This window comes from Mauremys reevesii, linkage group 9 (assembly GCF_016161935.1).
Source record: "Mauremys reevesii isolate NIE-2019 linkage group 9, ASM1616193v1, whole genome shotgun sequence".
Classification (NCBI taxonomy): Eukaryota; Metazoa; Chordata; order Testudines; family Geoemydidae; genus Mauremys; species Mauremys reevesii.
The window spans coordinates 75,175,863-75,193,707 of NC_052631.1; the positions used below are offsets into that span (position 1 = coordinate 75,175,863).

Here is a 17,845-nt window from a genome sequence, read left to right on the forward strand (position 1 = left end):
CAATCCTCAGCTGCATAGATTAGTATGTACCATGCCAATTAATCATGATAAAAATGTATTCAGTGGCTGTGGATGTTAACTAAAAATACTTGCTGAAGTAAATTGCAAATGTTGGACCAAATTTCCCCCTCATTTATACCTGTGCAACTTCATGGACTGTGCTGCAGAGTCTTAACTGAGGTCAAAATTGAGCCAGCTGTATTGTGGAGATATAGAATGTTGCATTAATGCAAGCCTTCTCTCAGTCCTCTCCTCTCACCCTCCCTTCATCTTCTTCCACTTCCAGTACCTAGAACAGTCTCCCATTTTCTATCTCAAACTCCACATATGCTTCAGCTCCTCCTTAAAATGTCCTCATTCTCCCAAGTAATCTCTGTATTCCCTCCTTTCCCTCGGCTGTTGATTTGTCTTGTCTACCTTACGTGACTTAGAACAACGCTTCCTTAGCTCTCGTCCCCTAATGCCCGTACTCTACTTGTGCTACATTGATGACATCTTCATCATCTGGACCCATGGAAAAGAAGCCCTTGAAGAATTCCATGATGATTTAAACAATTTCCATCCCACCATCAACCTCAGCCTAGACCAAGCCACACAAGTGGTCCATTTCCTAGACACTACTGTGCTAATAAGCAATGGTCACATAAGCACCACCCTATATCGGAAACCTACTGACCGCTATACTTACCTACATACCTCCAGCTTCCATCCAGGACACACCACACGATCCATTGTCTACAGCCAAGCTCTAAGATACACCACTTTTGCTCCAATCCCTCAGACAAACACCTGCAAGATCTCTATCAAGCATTCTTAAAACTACAATACCCACCTGCTGAAGTGAAAAAACGGATTGACAGAGCCAGAAGAGTTCCCAGAAGTCACCTACTACAGGACAGACCCAACAAAGAAAACAACAGAACGCTACTAGCCGTCACCTTCAGCCCCCAACTAAAACCTTTCCAGCGCATCATCAAAAATATACAACCTATCTTGAAAGATGATCCCTCACTCTCACAGATCTTGGGAAACAGACCAGTCTTCGCTTACAGACAGCCCCCAAATCTGAAGCAAATACTCACCAGCAACCACACACCATACAACATAAACACTAACCCAGGAACCTATCCTTGCAACAAAGCCCGATGCCAACTCTGTCCACATATCTATTCAAGTGACACCATCATAGGATCTAATCACATCAGCCACGCCATCAGAGGCTCGTTCACCTGCACATCTACCAACGTGATATATGCCATCATATGCCAGCAATGCCCCTCTGCCATATACATTGGCCAAACCAGACAGTCTCTACGCAAAAGAATAAATGAACACAAATCTGACATCAGGAATCATAACATTCACAAACCAGTGGGAGAACACTTCAACCTCTCTAACCACTCAGTGACAGACTTGAAGGTGGCAATTTTACAACAAAAAAAACTTCAAAAACAGACTCCAAAGAGAGACTGCTGAACTTGAATTAATATGCAAATTAGAGACAATTAACTTAGGTTTGAACAGAGACTGGGAATGGTTGGGCCATTACAGTAATTGAATCTATTTCCCCATGTTAAGTATCCTCACACCTTCTATGGGTCATCTCGATTATCACTTCAGAAGTTGTTTTTTTTCTCCTGCTGATGATAGCTCATCTCAATTGATTGGCCTCTTACAGTTAGTATGGCTACTTTCACCTTTTCATGTTCTGTATGTATAAATATCTTCTTGCTGTATGTTCCAGTCTATGCATCTGATGAAGTGGGCTGTAGCCCACGAAAGTTTATGCTCAAATAAATTTGTTAGTCTCTAAGGTGCCACAAGTACTCCTGTTCTTTTTGCAGATACAGTCTAACACGGCTGCTACTCTGAAACCTACCTTACATTAGAAACTCATTACAGCAGATTACATATTATACAGTTTAAAAAGCACTGTGTAGGTCAACAGCACTATACACATGATTAATAATAAATAAGATGGAGACTCTGCAGTAAGGGGCTATATCATATAAATTGTATAGTTAACTTTTCCAAGCCCCTTATAATCTGAAATGAAGCCCACTTTCCCCTTCTCTGGTGTTTGCAGATGGCCCCTGTATGCTTAGACATCCAGAACAGGTTTTATTTTCTCACTGCGGTAGTGCAGTATTAACTTGCTATAATTTTCCTTTAGTAATTTATAGTGGTTTTCTTTTCAGTGTAGGACATGTAATGCTTTTTTGGTGAGATTTCTCCCACATCTCCTTAGATCATGGCTCTCGTACTGAGTTTGCAGATATTTTAAGGATCTTCTACAGTGGGCTGTGTTGCTCTGTAGTTTAGCATGGGAGCCATATAAAAATGTTAGCTCTTGCATAGTATTGTGAAATTTAATTGCTATGTTTTGGGATGCACATACACACCTTAGTGACAGCAGGCATGAACCAAATGGCTTCTTAGGGCAAAGATGCCCCTCATTCTTTAAATACTTAGGGATGCTCATTGACAGCGCACAAAGTGTTGGGATGTATACAGAGCACAAGTAGCTGCTCAAAATGCCAATGACTGGGATAAATAGTGCTTAATTGGCAGGATCCTGGTCTGTTCACTCTTGAGTCTGTTTGAGGTTGAGGAAAGGCAGCCAAGCCCTATGAGCATACTCTCATAAATCAGGCAGGACAAATATTGTAGGCTCAGCTTATCCTAGCAAGTCAGTTAAGGGGACTTATTAAAAACAGCTTGCATGGTCAGTCCTGGTGGAGGGAAACAAAGGTCTTGTTTTGGTGGATGTGATTATGTTAGGTAAAATGCCCAATAACTTGAATTGTGCAGTCAATTAATCACAGTTAAATCAAGGGATTAACTCAAAACAAATTAACTCGATTATAAAAATAATTGATTAATTGCAATTTTAATCACACTGTTAAATAATACCAATTTAAATTTATTATAAATATTTTTGAATGTTTTTCTACATTTTCAAATATATTGATTTCAATTACAACACAAAATACAAAGTGTACAGTGCTCATTTTGTATTATTCTTATTACAAATATTTACAACTGTAAAAAAAACCCCAAAATAGTATTTTTAAATTCACCTTGTACAAGAACTGTAGTGCAACCCCTTTATAGTGAAAGTGCAACTTACAAATGTTGATTTGTTTTATGTAATTGCACTAAAACAGTGTAAAACTTTAGTGCCTATAAGTCCACTCAGTCCTACTTCTTGTTCAGCCAATTGCTAAGACAAACAAGTTTATTTACATTTATGGGAGATAATGCTGTCTGCTTCTTATTTACAATGTCACCTGAAAGTGAGGACAGGCATTCACATGGCACTGTTATAGCTGGCGTTGCAAGGTATTTATGTGCCAGACATGCTAAACATTTGTATGCCCCTTCACGCTTTGGCCACTATTCCAGAGGACATATTTCCATGCTGATGATGCTCCTTAAAAAAACTAATGCGTTAATTAAATTTGTGACTGAACTCCTTGGGGGAGAATTATATGTCTCCTGCTCTGTAATTTTACCCGCATTCTATCTGAGATGATGACCCAGCACATGTTGTTTGATTTAAGAACACTTTCACTGCAGATCTGACAAAACACAAAGAAGGTACCAATATGAGGTTTCTAAAGATAGCTACAGCACTCAACCCAAGATTTAAGAATCTGAAGAGCTTTCCAAGATCTTAGAGGGACGATGTCATGTTGTCAGAAGTCTTAAAATAGCAACATTCTGATGCAGAAATTACAGAACCTGAATCACCAAAAAAGAAAACCAAATTTTTGTTGGTGGCATCTAACTCAGATGATGAAAATGAATGGGCATCATTCCACGCTACTTTGGATTGTTATCGAGCAGAACCTGTCATCAGCATGGAAGCATGTCCTCTGGAATGGTGGTCAAAGCATGAAGGGGCACACAAATATGTTTAGCATATCTGGCACGTAAATATCTTGCAATGCTGCCTATAACAGTGCCATGTGAATGCCTGTCCTCACTTTCAGGTGACATTGTAATAAAGAAGTGGGCAACATTATCTCCCGTAAATGTAAAACTTGTTTGTCTTAGCAATTGGCTGAACAAGAAGTAGGAATGAGTGCATTGGTAGGCTCTGAAGTTTTACATTGTTTTATTTGAGTGCAGTTATGTAACAAACAAAACATCTACATTTGTAAGTTGCTGTTTCAAGATATAGATTGCATTACAGTACTTGTATGAGGTGAATTGAAAAAATATTACTTTTTTACAGTGCAAATATTTGTAATAAAATAATATAAAGCGAGCACTGTACATTTTGTATTCTGTATTGTAATTGAAGTCAATATTTGAAAATGTAGAAAACATCCAAAAATATTTAAATAAATGGTATTCTAGTATTGTTTAACAGTGCAATTAAAAATGTGATTAATCACGATTTTTTAAAATCTCGTGATTAATCACAATTTTTTTAAATAGTTTGACAACCATAGTTTTGATATGATGTTTTGATTTAGTCCTAAATTATATCAGATACAAAGTGGGTGGAGATTTTGGACTGTAAACACAGTTAATTTAAAATCACCAGAAGTTGCAAATAAATTTAAATACCAGGATTTTCTTTGCTTTACACTTCACACAAAGTTTGGGTATCTGTTCCATTATATTGAGACCAACTCTTCCATACAATTCTTGTGAGCTGATTTGTGAAAAATTATGATCCTCTATTGAAATTGTCCAACATATACATAAAATAAGGAGTTAATTATTTCTAGATTCATTTCTTTGATCAGCAAAAACATTTAATTATGTATAAAAATAACTTACCTAGCTCCTTTAACACTTTTATTTGACTTGTTTTTACAGTAGTAGACGCACTGTATTATTACACCAACTAGGAAAGCCAGTGCTACTGCAGGAAGTACAGTTATTAAAATCAAGTCCAAAGTATTCCAGAGTTGTTCACATTTGTGACCCATGTACCAGTAATCTCCCCAGAGGCCTCGGAAGTAAGGACATCTGCCAATTAAAAAAAAAAAAGCATGTTTCTTAAAAGGAACAATATTTTAATTTAAAAAAAAACCCTTCAGTAATTCAGAAAAAAGAAAACATTTTGTTCTGTTATTGAGTGAAGTATGTCAGGAGAGGGGGAGGGATAGCTCAGTGGTTTGAGCATTGGCCTGCTAAACCCAGGGTTGTGAGTTCAATCCTTGAGGGGGCCACTTAGGGATCTGGGGCAAAAATTAGTACTTGGCCCTGCTAGTGAAGGCAGGGGGCTGGACTTGATGACCTTTCAAGGTCCCTTCCAGTTCTAGGAGATTGGTATATCTCCAATTATTACATATTAGGAGTCCACAGATCCATTACTTTTATGAAGCATTATCTATCATAAAGTTTTATACTGCTGTCCACCACGGTCATATCTGTGCACTTTCCATGTAAAATCAACAGCAAGAGCAAAGTCCATAGTGAACTTGGTGGAGTCTCTGGCTCTTCTACCTGCTTGGGGTAGGGTTTTTAAAAATTTTTTGTTTTTAATTAATTTACTTTTATTTTTAAAGCTGGTTTCTTTCAGTTATCCTACCATGGTATTTGAGTTAATAACTTCCTGCAGCAGAGACTGACTACAGTATATGCCACATAAAGGACTAATATGCTGGATACAAAAGATTAATTCGGTACTTGTATTTTCAGCTCAAATGGCTAGATATCTTTAAAAAGGAAAGATGATTTTGAGGATGAGAAGAGGACACTAGTTTTATTCTCATTTAAAGAGTGTATTTTAATGGATGTAAAAAGCATTTAGAGCCTTAGGTACACACTTTTGTGTGATATCATTATAAAATCAAAATAAATAGGAACATACAATTATGCAAAATGGGGGAGTTAATGTTATTACTGTATGAGAAACATTCTTCTGTTTTTCCTACGTATTTAAAATTGAAACTAATATTGCATTAACCTAAGTTTTGGCATGTAGTTTGCCTTTTTGGGGGGATGGGGAGAGGCAATGTCTTCTTGTGTTTGTTTTTGAGGGTGGGGTTAGAGGAAGCCGGCAGAAAACAGAATTAAAAGGAAGCTAAGGCTTCAGTCCTACAACTGGCTCCATACAGGCAAACCCTTGCACCCACAAAGAGCATTTGACTATGCATTTACAGTACTCCATAGTGACAGAATTGTAACACCACTCTTAAGCTCAGGGCCATCCTTACCCATACGCAAAGTACGCAGCTGCATAGGGCACCAGGAAATTTTGGGCACCACATTTCCTGGTGTCCTGCGCAGCTGCGTACTGCTCCCGCCCCAGCCCCACCCCCACTTCCCTGAAGATTGCAGCCAGGCCGGACCCTGCACTCACCGCGTGGTAAGTAGAGCGCCCTGGCCCCGGCCTGCTCCGCTCCCCTGGCTCCCAAGCTTGAGGTGGGAGGGGGAAACCGCACCCCAGCACTCGCCAGCGGCACAGCTGGGAGCCAGGGGAGCGAAGCAGGCTGGGGCCGAGTCACTCCACTTCCCGCAGGAAATGGCCAGCCCCCATCTCCGCGGAGGTCTGGGGCCAGCCCCCCTCTCCCATGGAGGCCTGGGTGGGGCTCCACACAGCTCCCCCACGGAGGCCTGGGGCCAGCCCTCCCCACTCCCCCCCGTGGAGGCCCGGGGGGCTGCATAGGGCACCAAAATAGCTAGAGATGGCCTTGCCTAGGCTAGCAGAAATTTTGTACTGTGAATGATTCAGTTGTTATTTTTACTACAATATCCCAGACAATTAATACTAAACACATGTGGCATTTGAAGTTTGGGTTAAGATTTTTAAAAATATGAACTTAAAATTAAGCTTCTATATGTACATTCAGGCTCCCAAATAAATGGCCTAATTCTCAAAAGTTCTGACCACTCAGCAACTCCTACCAATGGTTGCTCTGCACTTTTGAAAAATCAGACCACTTGGGGGAGCCTAAATGTTGATGTAAAAACCTAACTGTAGGCTCCTATTTTTTAAAGCCTCTGCCTTCAAGTTCTACTGTTTTTGAGATACCCACCCACAAAAAAAAAATCTTAAATTCTTGTACTTAAACAGATTTTGCTCAAGCTTAAGATGAAACAGAACATATTTGAGACAATTATCAGCATGAGAAAATGGAGGGTTATATGTCTTCTATGTAACTTTAACTATAAACTTTATGGCTTACATATGCTGTAAAAAATAGCAACATTAGGACCTGATCCTGAATCTGATTCTTGTGAACAGCCATCTGTGCCTGTGCAGAGCCCAAAAGACAACGGGATCAACCTTCATGGATCAGATTGCAGGGTCCTCGTTTACTTTATCAGCAAAAATATATTGTAGATGCCTCACTTACATAGCACATCCAAAATACTTACTTGCAAAAAGGTTTGTTGTCTTTACACCCGCAAACAATATCCTTTGGACAGAAGCCTTCTGTATTACCCAAGCAATTACCAAAGTCGGCAATCTCAGTGCAATTGGCTGTAAATTAAAAGACAAACATTTAAATTACTTAAACTGTGAAGTAATACAGATGAGCATGCTGGATATTTGTCTGCATCAGAAACTCAGGATTTATGTGAAATAATCTTTAAACTGTAAGTCTTACTTCCTCTCTCCCCACCCCCCAAGTGAATAAGAATTCCTGTTTGATCATTCTGAACCATTTTGAAGCCTCATTATTTCCTCCTTTTAAACATGAAGCCTTACCCCCACAAGTTATTTTATTCTGAATCTGTATCCTACATTCTCATTGTCCTCCATTAGTGAGTAAATCATACCCATCAGATGCAGGTATTATGATTTAATAACTGTGTTGCTATATCTGAATTTCTCTCAGTGTGGTCATTTAAACCTTGTTAGACACCAGAAATCATGAGGCCTGCAAAACCTGTTAGAGGATCAGACTTTAACCTTTATTACAGAATATTTTTAGTTAGATTTTTGGCTGACAGCTGACAAAATCAAGACACTGTAATAGCATACTAAATACATCTAAGTATAGAATCAATGGCAGGAAGTGATGTCACAATGAGAATGGCCACTTAGGGTATGTCTTGACTGCAGAAATAATGGTGTCATGGGGTGTCACCCTCATTGGTGGACTAGTGCCTCCTCTTGGTCATGCTGGGGATTAACTCGAGGCCAACACCCAAGTCCACTGTCTGCACACCGTCACTTTCTCTCTGTTCCAGCCTATGGCTCCTTTCTCAGCTTGCAGAACTGCAGCGTCCTCTTTGCGACTCACCCCTCCAGCTGTGTCACCATCCAGGTTTCCTTCAGTGTTTCCCCCTTCTGGGGGGGAGGAGGTATCTCTGTCCAACAGTCCAGCCACTTCCCCTGTGGTGAGTGGGGAGGGACCCAGGCCCACTCACTACTCTGGGCTCCAGGCCAGGGACCCTGTAAATAGCAGCCTCTTGCTGCTCCTCAGTAACTTCTGTCAATGCTGCTATATTTCCTGGGCCACTTGCCCATGGCCCCAGCACCTTCTTCACCCTTACCTCAGGGCACTCAGCTGCTCAGTCCCAGCAGCCAGCAGCTCACTCTCACTTCCCTGGTCCCTGCTAGCAGCTGTTCTGTCCAAGGTGCTTGGTTCTCTCAGCCCTCCAGGAAGGCAGTCCTTATTCCCTGGTCTCCCAGCATCCCTGCTCTGCAGCTCCTTTTTATCTGAGCCTGCCAGGCCTGGATTGGTTGCTCCCTGCAACTCCTCCCGATTGGCTGTGCTCCATGCAGCCTCTCTGGGCCGCTCAGAGGACTCATCTCCATTGCTCCTTCTGGGGCAGGGCATGATTAACCCCTTCTATGCCTGTGTGAGGTAGTACCCCATCACACTTGGGCTCTTACCTCAGTTTTAGTCCTACCTAACCCCCTACCATCCACAAACACAAAGATTTTACTTGGATTTGTATGTGCTGTGAATCAGGCTTGCTTATTCACCTGGGGATGTAGGTTAGAAGTCAGTTTCACTCTAACCCACCCACTTTGCAGTGTGGATGCAGGTTGTATCCTGGGTTCCAGAACCTGGTTGCTGATAGGTCTCCAGTGCTTTCCCACAATCCTTCAGAAGCTGTATTTCCCTGCCTTTTTATCAACTTGGATACATCTCCCCAAATCATGGACTCTACTAACCTTGCACTGGAGGTCACCTACCAGTTTATATACTCCTAGTTAGCATTTGAACCTTACATTCCACAAGGCCTGCTCCATTTCTACACAGCACTTGAAAAAAAATATCATTTGGGAGATCCTCACCTCACATGCTGCTAGCTGGCCAGGGTCTCACACCAATGTTTGGTGGACCTCTGGTGCAAGGTTAGTAGAGTCCATGATTTGGGGAGATGTATCCAAACCTAGCACCTCTACGAGGACGTGTCTAAGAGGGAATGAGACCAGGTATATTGGTCGATTACCAGCTACACTACACTGATTGGCATTACGATTGGTTTTGTTGGCACTTAACTTTTATTAACAATTGTGGCTAGGCTGCTTGTGTTTATTTTTAATAAAGTGCTTGAGTGCCTAGGAAATAGAAAAAGGAAGTTTATACCACACCTTTTAGTAAATTTGTATGTACAGTATGGGCAAATCATATTACTCCACATCATCACATTTCCCCATGTAAAGCAAGGATATGAGTACACAAGGCATGCCATACTCCCTTGCTCTCTGGGATCCAGCCCTGCTTATCAGAGGCACACTGTCTGGTTGCTTGTGCTGACTTGCAAACCAGCTCTGTCTTTGACCCACTTGTGGCAAAAGTTCTCCTCCTTAGCTTCACATATATTGTGCAGTGCACAGAATACCCAATAACATGAATGGCACTGGGCATGCTAACATCCAAACAGCTTTGTAGGCAGCACCATCTTGCCTTCAAGTTGGCAAATGCACATTCTACTCTCATCCTGCAACTACTCCTGTGTGTAATTAAACTTTCTTCTGCCAGATGTCCTTAAATCAGGGTATAGGTTCATGAGTCAGAGCAGGAGGATAGGATGCATCCGTATATAATAGTGGGCAATGACACATCGCTTCTATTCATATTATTAGGAGGGAATAATGTCCGTTGTTGTCCAAGTAGGTAAATGCCATATCTCCTGAGCACCCTGGCACCATGTATCTCGCTGGTGCGGCTCACGTTAGTTTTCATTTACCTCCTTCTGTGCTATTATGCAAGGCCTGCATAAAGGGCAGTTACATGTTCCGTAACTGGCGTTCTTTGAGATGTGTTGCTCATGTCTATTCCACAGTAGGTATGCATGCTCGCCATGTGCACCGGTGCTGGAAGTTTTTACCTTAGCAGTACCCGTACTGGGGGAGCACCGCGGTGACCCCTGGAATGGTGCTTGTATATCGTGTTATAAGGGGAGCCATGTGCTCCCCCAACCCTCGGTTCCTTCTTGCCAGACAACTCCGACAGAGAGGAAAGAAGGCGGGGTGTGGAATAGACATGAGCAACACATCTCGAAGAACGCCAGTTACGGAACAGGTAACTGTCCTTTCTTCTTCGAGTGATTGCTCATGTGTATTCCACTGTAGGTGATTCCAAGCAATATCTGTTGGAGGTCGGTAGGAGTTCATGATAGACTGGGACGGAGTACCGCCCTGACGAATTCAATGTCATCCCTAGACTAGGCAACGATCGCGTAATGTGAAGTAAATATGTGAACTGAGGCCCAAGTGGCTGCCCTACAAATGTCTTGGATAGGGACATGGGCTAACAATCGGTGGTGGGAGAACCCCTGCCAGATCGTAACACATGCGTATGCATGAGGTGATCCAGTGGGAAAGATGCTGGGTGGAAATAGGTTGCCCCTTCACCCTCTCAGCCGAGGCGACAAAAAGCTACGAGGATTTCCTGAATGGCTTAGTCCGTTCCAGATAAAAGGCCAGCTCCCTACACACATCGAGCATGTGGAAGCGGTGTTCCTCATTGGAGGAATGGGGCTTAGGACAGAGCATGGGAAGAAAGATGCTCTGTTCCATATGGAAGGTGGAGACCACCTTCGGGAGGAACACCGGGTGTGGTCGAAGCTGGACTTTTTCCCTGTGGGAGACCGTATGGGGGGGTGTGTCCGAGGTCAAGGCCCTAAGTTTCGAGACCTGCCAAGCCGACATGATCGCTACAAGGAAGGCCACCTTCCATGAGAGGTGAGACCAGGAATACGTGGCCAGCGGCTCAAAGGGAGGCCCTGTGAGTCGGGACAAAACCAGGTTTAGGTCCCATTGTGGCACGGGGGGGTCTAGCATACAGAAATGAATGGTCGAGGCCCTTCAGGAAACGGGAGGTCATAGAGTGGGAGAAGACCGAGTGCCCTTGCACCGGCAGGTGGAAGGCCGATATGGCTGCCAGGTGTACCCTGACCGAGGTGGGTGCCAGTCCTTGGGCCCTAAGGGGCAGGAGGTAATCCAGAATGAGCTGGAGAGGTTCAGAGAAGGGAGAAACTTCCCGCTCATTCGCCCACTTGGAGAACCTGGACCACTTCGCCAGGTTCGTCCGGTGCGTGGACGGCTTCCTGCTTTCCAGGAGGACCCGCCTTACCTGCTCGGAACACCTGCCCTCCTCCTTGTCTAGCCACAGAGCAACCACACTGCCAGGTGGAGTGCGGCTAGATTGGGATGGTGGAGGTGGCCCCCATCCTGGGAGAAGAGGTCCGGGCGCAGCGTCAGCGTCCTCGGGGGCACCGCCAAGAGGCGAAGGAGGGTCCCGTACCAGTGCTGGCGGGTCCATGCTGGGGTTATGAGGATGATTCTCGCCTTGTCTACTTTTATCTTTTGCAGAACCTTGTTGATGAGGGGAAATGGCGGGAAAGCATAAAGGAGCCTGCCTGACCACCGCAGGAGGAACGCACTGGAGAGCAGGAAGCAGAACGGGAATGACGACATCTATCCCGTCGAGAGCGGCTGTGGTTTTTTTACACCCCTGAGTGAGAAAGTTTTAGCGCTGTAAAGTGGCAGTGTAGACAAGGCCTAAGCATTGCTCTCCACTATGCGATCTGGGTTTGATGGAACAGAGGCATAGAATTGTGTGTGCCGTGTGCATTTTGATAGAACTACAGCCCAAATTGTTTTATTATTTTCCTCAGCATGCCATATAGGAGGGGCAATCAAAATCAGCCTGGTAGAACGTGCATGAGAACTGTCTCTGGACAGATAAGCAATTGATCAAATCACATTTTCTGATCTCTTGGGGCCATATTCTGTTCCCATTGAAATCAAATTAAGTTTTGCTATTGACTTCAGTGGGAACAGGCTTTGACATTTGAAGAGGAAAGAACAAATCCACGCAAGCAAGGGCTATGTTGCTTATACCACAGATATCAAAGGCTGCTGACTCATGTGAGGAAAGTCAGCTGACATCTGATTTTTGTCCATTACAAGGGAGAAATCAGCAATCAATGAGGCTAGAACAGTCTTTGTACCATATACAACTCATAAGTCCATCTGCAAAGGATCAAGGAAATATGAAGGCTCTAGATTACCTTAAAGTTCTCAGTCCCTTGGTTAGAATGCTCCCATCAGTATATGTTCATAGTCCAGAGGCTGGAGCAGGAATCAAAACCACTTTTTAAACACCTTCCATCCCCCTCTTCCCCTCTTGAGGACTCCTAACCAACTTAACAGCACAATACATATGCTAACAAACTTAAACAAAGCCTTTGTTTAAGTTTGTTAGCATATGTATTGTGCTGTTAAACCCATATAAAGAATGAATGCCCTCCCTAGCCATGTTCTGATCCGTTAAGGAGCAGAGTGCAGCTCTGTACCCGCTAAAAATCTCTTGCTGGTACTGCCTACTGGAGCATACCACCCTACCTGGACTCCTGGTTCCAGTTCAGGGCTCTCGAGCTAGGTAAGCAGAATCAGGATTCTTTGACTCTGACAATGCCCTGAGCTTCTTTTCCTCTCCTCTCCTGGATCTCTGCAAGCTCTCCTGCCTGTGTTCTCCTGGGATGTTGTCTTTGGGCAGCTCTTGAGTAGCTTGCTGGCAGGAGCTCCTTTCTCCAGTCTGCTCACTCCTCTGGTAGCCACCATGCCCCTCTGCTTCCCAGCCCTTTTATCCTCCCAGCTACTCTGAGGCTTCCAATCAGCAGTGGCCAGCAGTGCCTGTATTAACCTTTTGGTCACTGGTCCAGCATGGGGTACATAAACCCCATGACACAGGGATATTAGCAATCTTCACCAGCTATGGGTAGACCACAGCAATGGTTGCCTCACAAACCGCCATCACTACAGCACCAGCAGTTGGTATGATATGAAACTGTTTAGCCACCAACTTGTAGCAGTCTGGGGCACCCTGCTTCCAGATGCCAATGGCAACCCACTTCTGGATTGGAATGGGTGCCCTCATGTGTCTCCTGGTGCTGAAGGGTCAGGGCAAGCTCCTCATGTAGCTCCATAAAGGTGTCCTTCCCCATGCAGAAGTTCTGGAGCTACTGCTGGTCATCTCCATATGCATGACAAGGTAATCCCACCACTCTGTGCCTGTGGTTCTGCTCCAGAACCACTGGTCAGCATGGGATTCCATAGCTATTAAGCTCACATTAGATGTCACTGCTTCACCATGTCTGCATGCAGTCTGCATGATCTCCTAACCAAGACGTCTGCTTTTTCACACCCCTGACTGACAAAAAAGTTTTAACAACAAAAGTGCCAGGTATTCTTATATCTCACATGCCAACTTTTCTCTAGATTATCATAACCTTGCAGAATTCAAAAAGCCTAGAATGTCTAATAATAACATATACACATTGTTAGTTATCATAAAAACATCCTTACATCTATGCTTTTTTCCTATTTCAACATAATTTCCACCTAGCACAAGAGAAGAATGTTGTCCACTAGTCAAAGCGTGAATAGGTAAGCAGGACTTTTCTTGAAAACATTTTTCTATATTGCAAAGAAACCCAAATATTTCTTACGTTCTGAAGACTGTTCAGTCAGCAAAACACTCGACAGTAAGACAATGAGAGGTAAGAAGTCGCTGAAATTGGACATTGTGAAGCTGTTACAGTAAGAGACGACTCAAATTCTTCTCCTCTATTTGTTGAACAGCTGTTAAAAGTAACAGCTATTCCTTTTACTTTTATCATAGCAGATCAAAGATCATGGATTTTGAACTTGGTTTATAGCATCCTTCCCTGCATATAATTACTAATTAACCTCTCTCTAATAAACGTACTGGCATTTTTATTAGCATATAAATCCTCTATAGTTACTAAATGTCTATAAAAATCTTTATTATTAACCCCTTTCTTTCTGAACTCTTGTAATCAAGTAAATAAAATCACATTAGTGGCATAAAGGGTGAAAGAGATTCAATAAGAACATTTATTTGTTTAGCTTTCTTCTTTCTTTAATGTAGCTTTTCACAACAATTTGGTTTTCTGAGGACTGAAATACTGTGGGCGAAATTTAATGGTCTATGATATGCAGGAGGTTAGAGTAGATAATCTAATGGTCTCTTCTGGCCTTAAACTCTATGAAATCTATGAAACGGAAGCCTTATTAACACAATGAATATAAAGCATTTTATTAGTAAACATTTTTAGAATTAACAAAAAGATGTATAATGACTGTAGAAAAAAAATCTACCTTTTTCCTATTTGGCACAATTTCTGTGTAACAGTTATCAAATAAGAGAAGAGAAAAAGAAAAAACCAAAATGTCAAACCTAAAACATTCAGTAACACATTTTAGTATCTAATATTTCATTTTATGATTAATATTTGTATGGCAAAGATTCATGTATCTTACTTCACTGACACAATGGCACCCAAAAAGTCTGTAATATTTCATTTCATTGGACTGGAAGAGGTAGAACACTGAAAGAATATTGTGGCCTGCATCTATCAAGACATCTTGATATCAGTTAGCTATAGAGCTAAGGTGATTCTGAAGGACATTGATCAAAAAGCCATTTACTCAGGAATAAATGCACTAACATTGTTTAACATGCTGTCAGGCCAATAATGGCTTCCAAACATTTTCCCATTTGGAGTTTAGAAATGCTGAGAAATTTTCATGTAATTTTATTTAAAGGAAGTGAGCTAGCTCTTTAGGTGCAATTGAGCTCTGCTTGATGCAGTACCCAGTGGAAATAAAGATGGCTTTACTTTACCTTTTAAAACACACTCCTTTCAATCTTGGGTTGGCTGGGCTCATTTTGGCCCCCAGCACAACTTAGAGCAGCTCAAGGTTGCTCTCAAATGTACCTTACTGTGATGGTCCTTAAAAGACCTTTCTGGATGCCAAGCATTACTGGAGTATAGTACCACTCTATCCATACCTCTTTCCCCTGGCCATACCTGATTACAAAACATGTTCATGACATGTTCAATTTATTGCTATGATTTCTATGGCTGACAATATTTGTACTTTGATTTTACCATCACTTCTCCCAAAGTTTAAAATGAAACACCTACATCTTTACTTTTAATGCACATATTATTGTCCAAGTTTATACATCTTCAATTCTATTTCTGAAGGGAGGTATTTACAATTCCATGTTCTTTACCCTAAAGTTTCCAGGAAGACTGATAATTCTTACACTACAGAAATTTCCCCTGAACTTTGTTCTTTCTGTATATGAGGAAATAAACTTAGATTTATTTCAGACTGAACTTTAAGCTTTATTCAGGTCACTGTCACATCCCTGTAGCCCTATCGACTTCAGGTGGAGTAAACAAAGATCTTACACTTATAATATGCTTTTCATCCCACAGGTTCACATAGCACTTAAACTGACATGCAAACTATAGAGAGGGATCATTTATCCAGCACTGAAATGCAGCCATGATTTTAGCAGCACACAAAGACACTATATAAAAGTGAGTGGTAGTAGACCACTACTGAGCCTGAAGTGCAGAGGGAATGCAGGGAGGCAGAATGGACCCAGATATACCTGCAGGAAAACTGCAAGGACACTATCATGGTTTTCCTGGGGTTGCTCTTTTGGAAAAGTTAATGCAAGGTTTGGGCCAAGGGGAATTGTACCAAGAAAGATAAAGGTATCGATGCAAGGGTCCTTGTAGGGTGTGTCTATACTGCAATTAAACACCTGTGGTTGGCCTGTGTCAGCTGACTTGGGCTCACAGGACACAGACTCTGTGGCTATTAAATTGCAGTGGGGACGTTTGGGCTCAGGCTGGAACCTGGGGTCTCGACCTCTCAGTCCAGCCCAAAGCCTGGGCTCCAGCCTGAGCCCAAACGTCCCCACTGAAATTTGATAGCACCGCAGTCTGAGACATGTGAGCCCAAGTCAGCTGACACAGGTCAACTGCAGGTATTTTACTGCACAGTAGACATAACCAAAGAAGTCTGATCAGACCCAATGTAACATCCGTAAGTGAAATTTGGTCTAAACTCTGGTATTAACATTCCTACATGTCAAAAAAAAATGCCATGAAATCTTTAATGGTCACAAGTGGTCAGGAACTTGATTTCATAAATTCTATCTGCAAGACAGAACCTCTTGCTGCACAATGCCTGCTAACCTCCATCCCAGCACAGTGGTTCAATAGCAAATAAGAGAAAATGTGTCAGCTATAGTGCGGACTATACCAACACTACTTCCTGCAGTTTCCTGGCATTCCTGTTAGGCCCCTTATCCAAGAACTGAGCCAGCTCAATGTGGTTTAACATGTGAGGTCTGATGGAATCACAACACAAATGAGAATTGATTGGGTGTTCTTTAGACTGAGTTTGTTTCTAAATTTGTGGAATTAAGTCTCTCTAGAACAGGGGTGGCCAACCTGTGGCTCCGGAGCCGCATGCAGCTCTTCAGAAGTTAACATGCAGCTGGAGCTACAGGCGCTAACTTTCCAATGTGCCAGTAGAGCTCACTGCTCAACTCCTGGCTCTGCCCCAGATCCCGACCTGACTCCACCCCTTCCCCAAAGGCTCCTGCCCCTTCCCCAGAGCCTGCTGTGCTCCTTGCTCCTCCCCCTTTCCCCCAAGAGCCTCCTGCACGCTGTGAAACAGCTGATTGTGGCAGGAGGGAGAAGGAGGCGCTGATAGGTGGGGCTGCTGGCAGGCAGGAGGCACTGTGGGTAGGAGGGGGGAAGCTGATGAGGAGGCTGCTGACATATTACTGTGGCTCTTTGGCAACGTACATTGGTAAATTCTGGCTCCTTCTCAGGCTCAGGTTGGCCATCTCTGCTCTAGAAGAAGGAAAAATATATAGTTGATGGGGAAAAAAAATCAGCAACTATTCAGAAATACATTTACTTTGGCCAGATGATACAAGCTGCTCTAACCAGGAAAGTGGGGTGCAGAGAATTATCAAGACTCGGTAGAGACCCTTTGGTAGGCTGAAAAATCTCTTGAAGGGCAAATTCCCTTAATTAAAAAAAAGTTGCAGAAATGTGCACACTGCAGCAAATAGAGGAAGCAGAAGCTAAAAGTGCACAGAGACACATGGGAAGATGTATACTTGGTATGAAATAGAAAAGAGGAAAACAAGCAGAGAACTTTAGGACTGAGAAAAGCCTGATTAGTCTGCAGTGAGGAAAGACAGATGTTGGACTGCCCTTATTGTCCATTTCCTCCCACCTCCTGACCAGCCATACTCTCCCCTTCCATACATATCCTCCTCTCCGAGCCCTGAATCATCTTGCACACCCAAGACTTCCACTGCTCTCCCCATCATGCCTAATGCTTCCAACATACTGACATGTCTCCCAATTCACTTATCTTTGTGACAGAGTCCATCCCCTACCCAAAGAAATTTATAGGAGAGAACACTGGGGACAGCCCTCCAATATCCCCTTCTGGGCAGAGAACATAGAGCTGGTACAATGGAAAGCAATTGCTCCCCATAAATCAACTGAGTTTAGTTCCACTCTGTCTTTCTTTTTCCAGTCTCAATGATTGATTTCA

At 42.8% G+C, this 17,845-nt stretch overlaps 1 protein-coding gene across 1 annotated transcript in view; it reads right to left on the reverse strand.

Moving 5' to 3' along the window:
* The window catches only part of LOC120371602, a 42,184-nt gene that overhangs the window by 18,084 nt on the left and 6,255 nt on the right, over positions 1-17,845 (reverse strand). Inside the window, exons 2-3 of the mRNA XM_039487496.1 lie at positions 7,345-7,450; positions 4,795-4,986 (exon numbers count right to left, since the gene is read on the reverse strand). Coding sequence (XP_039343430.1) covers positions 4,795-4,946 — 152 coding nt within the window. The 5' untranslated portion in view covers positions 4,947-4,986; positions 7,345-7,450. The remainder of the gene's footprint in view (positions 1-4,794; positions 4,987-7,344; positions 7,451-17,845) is intronic.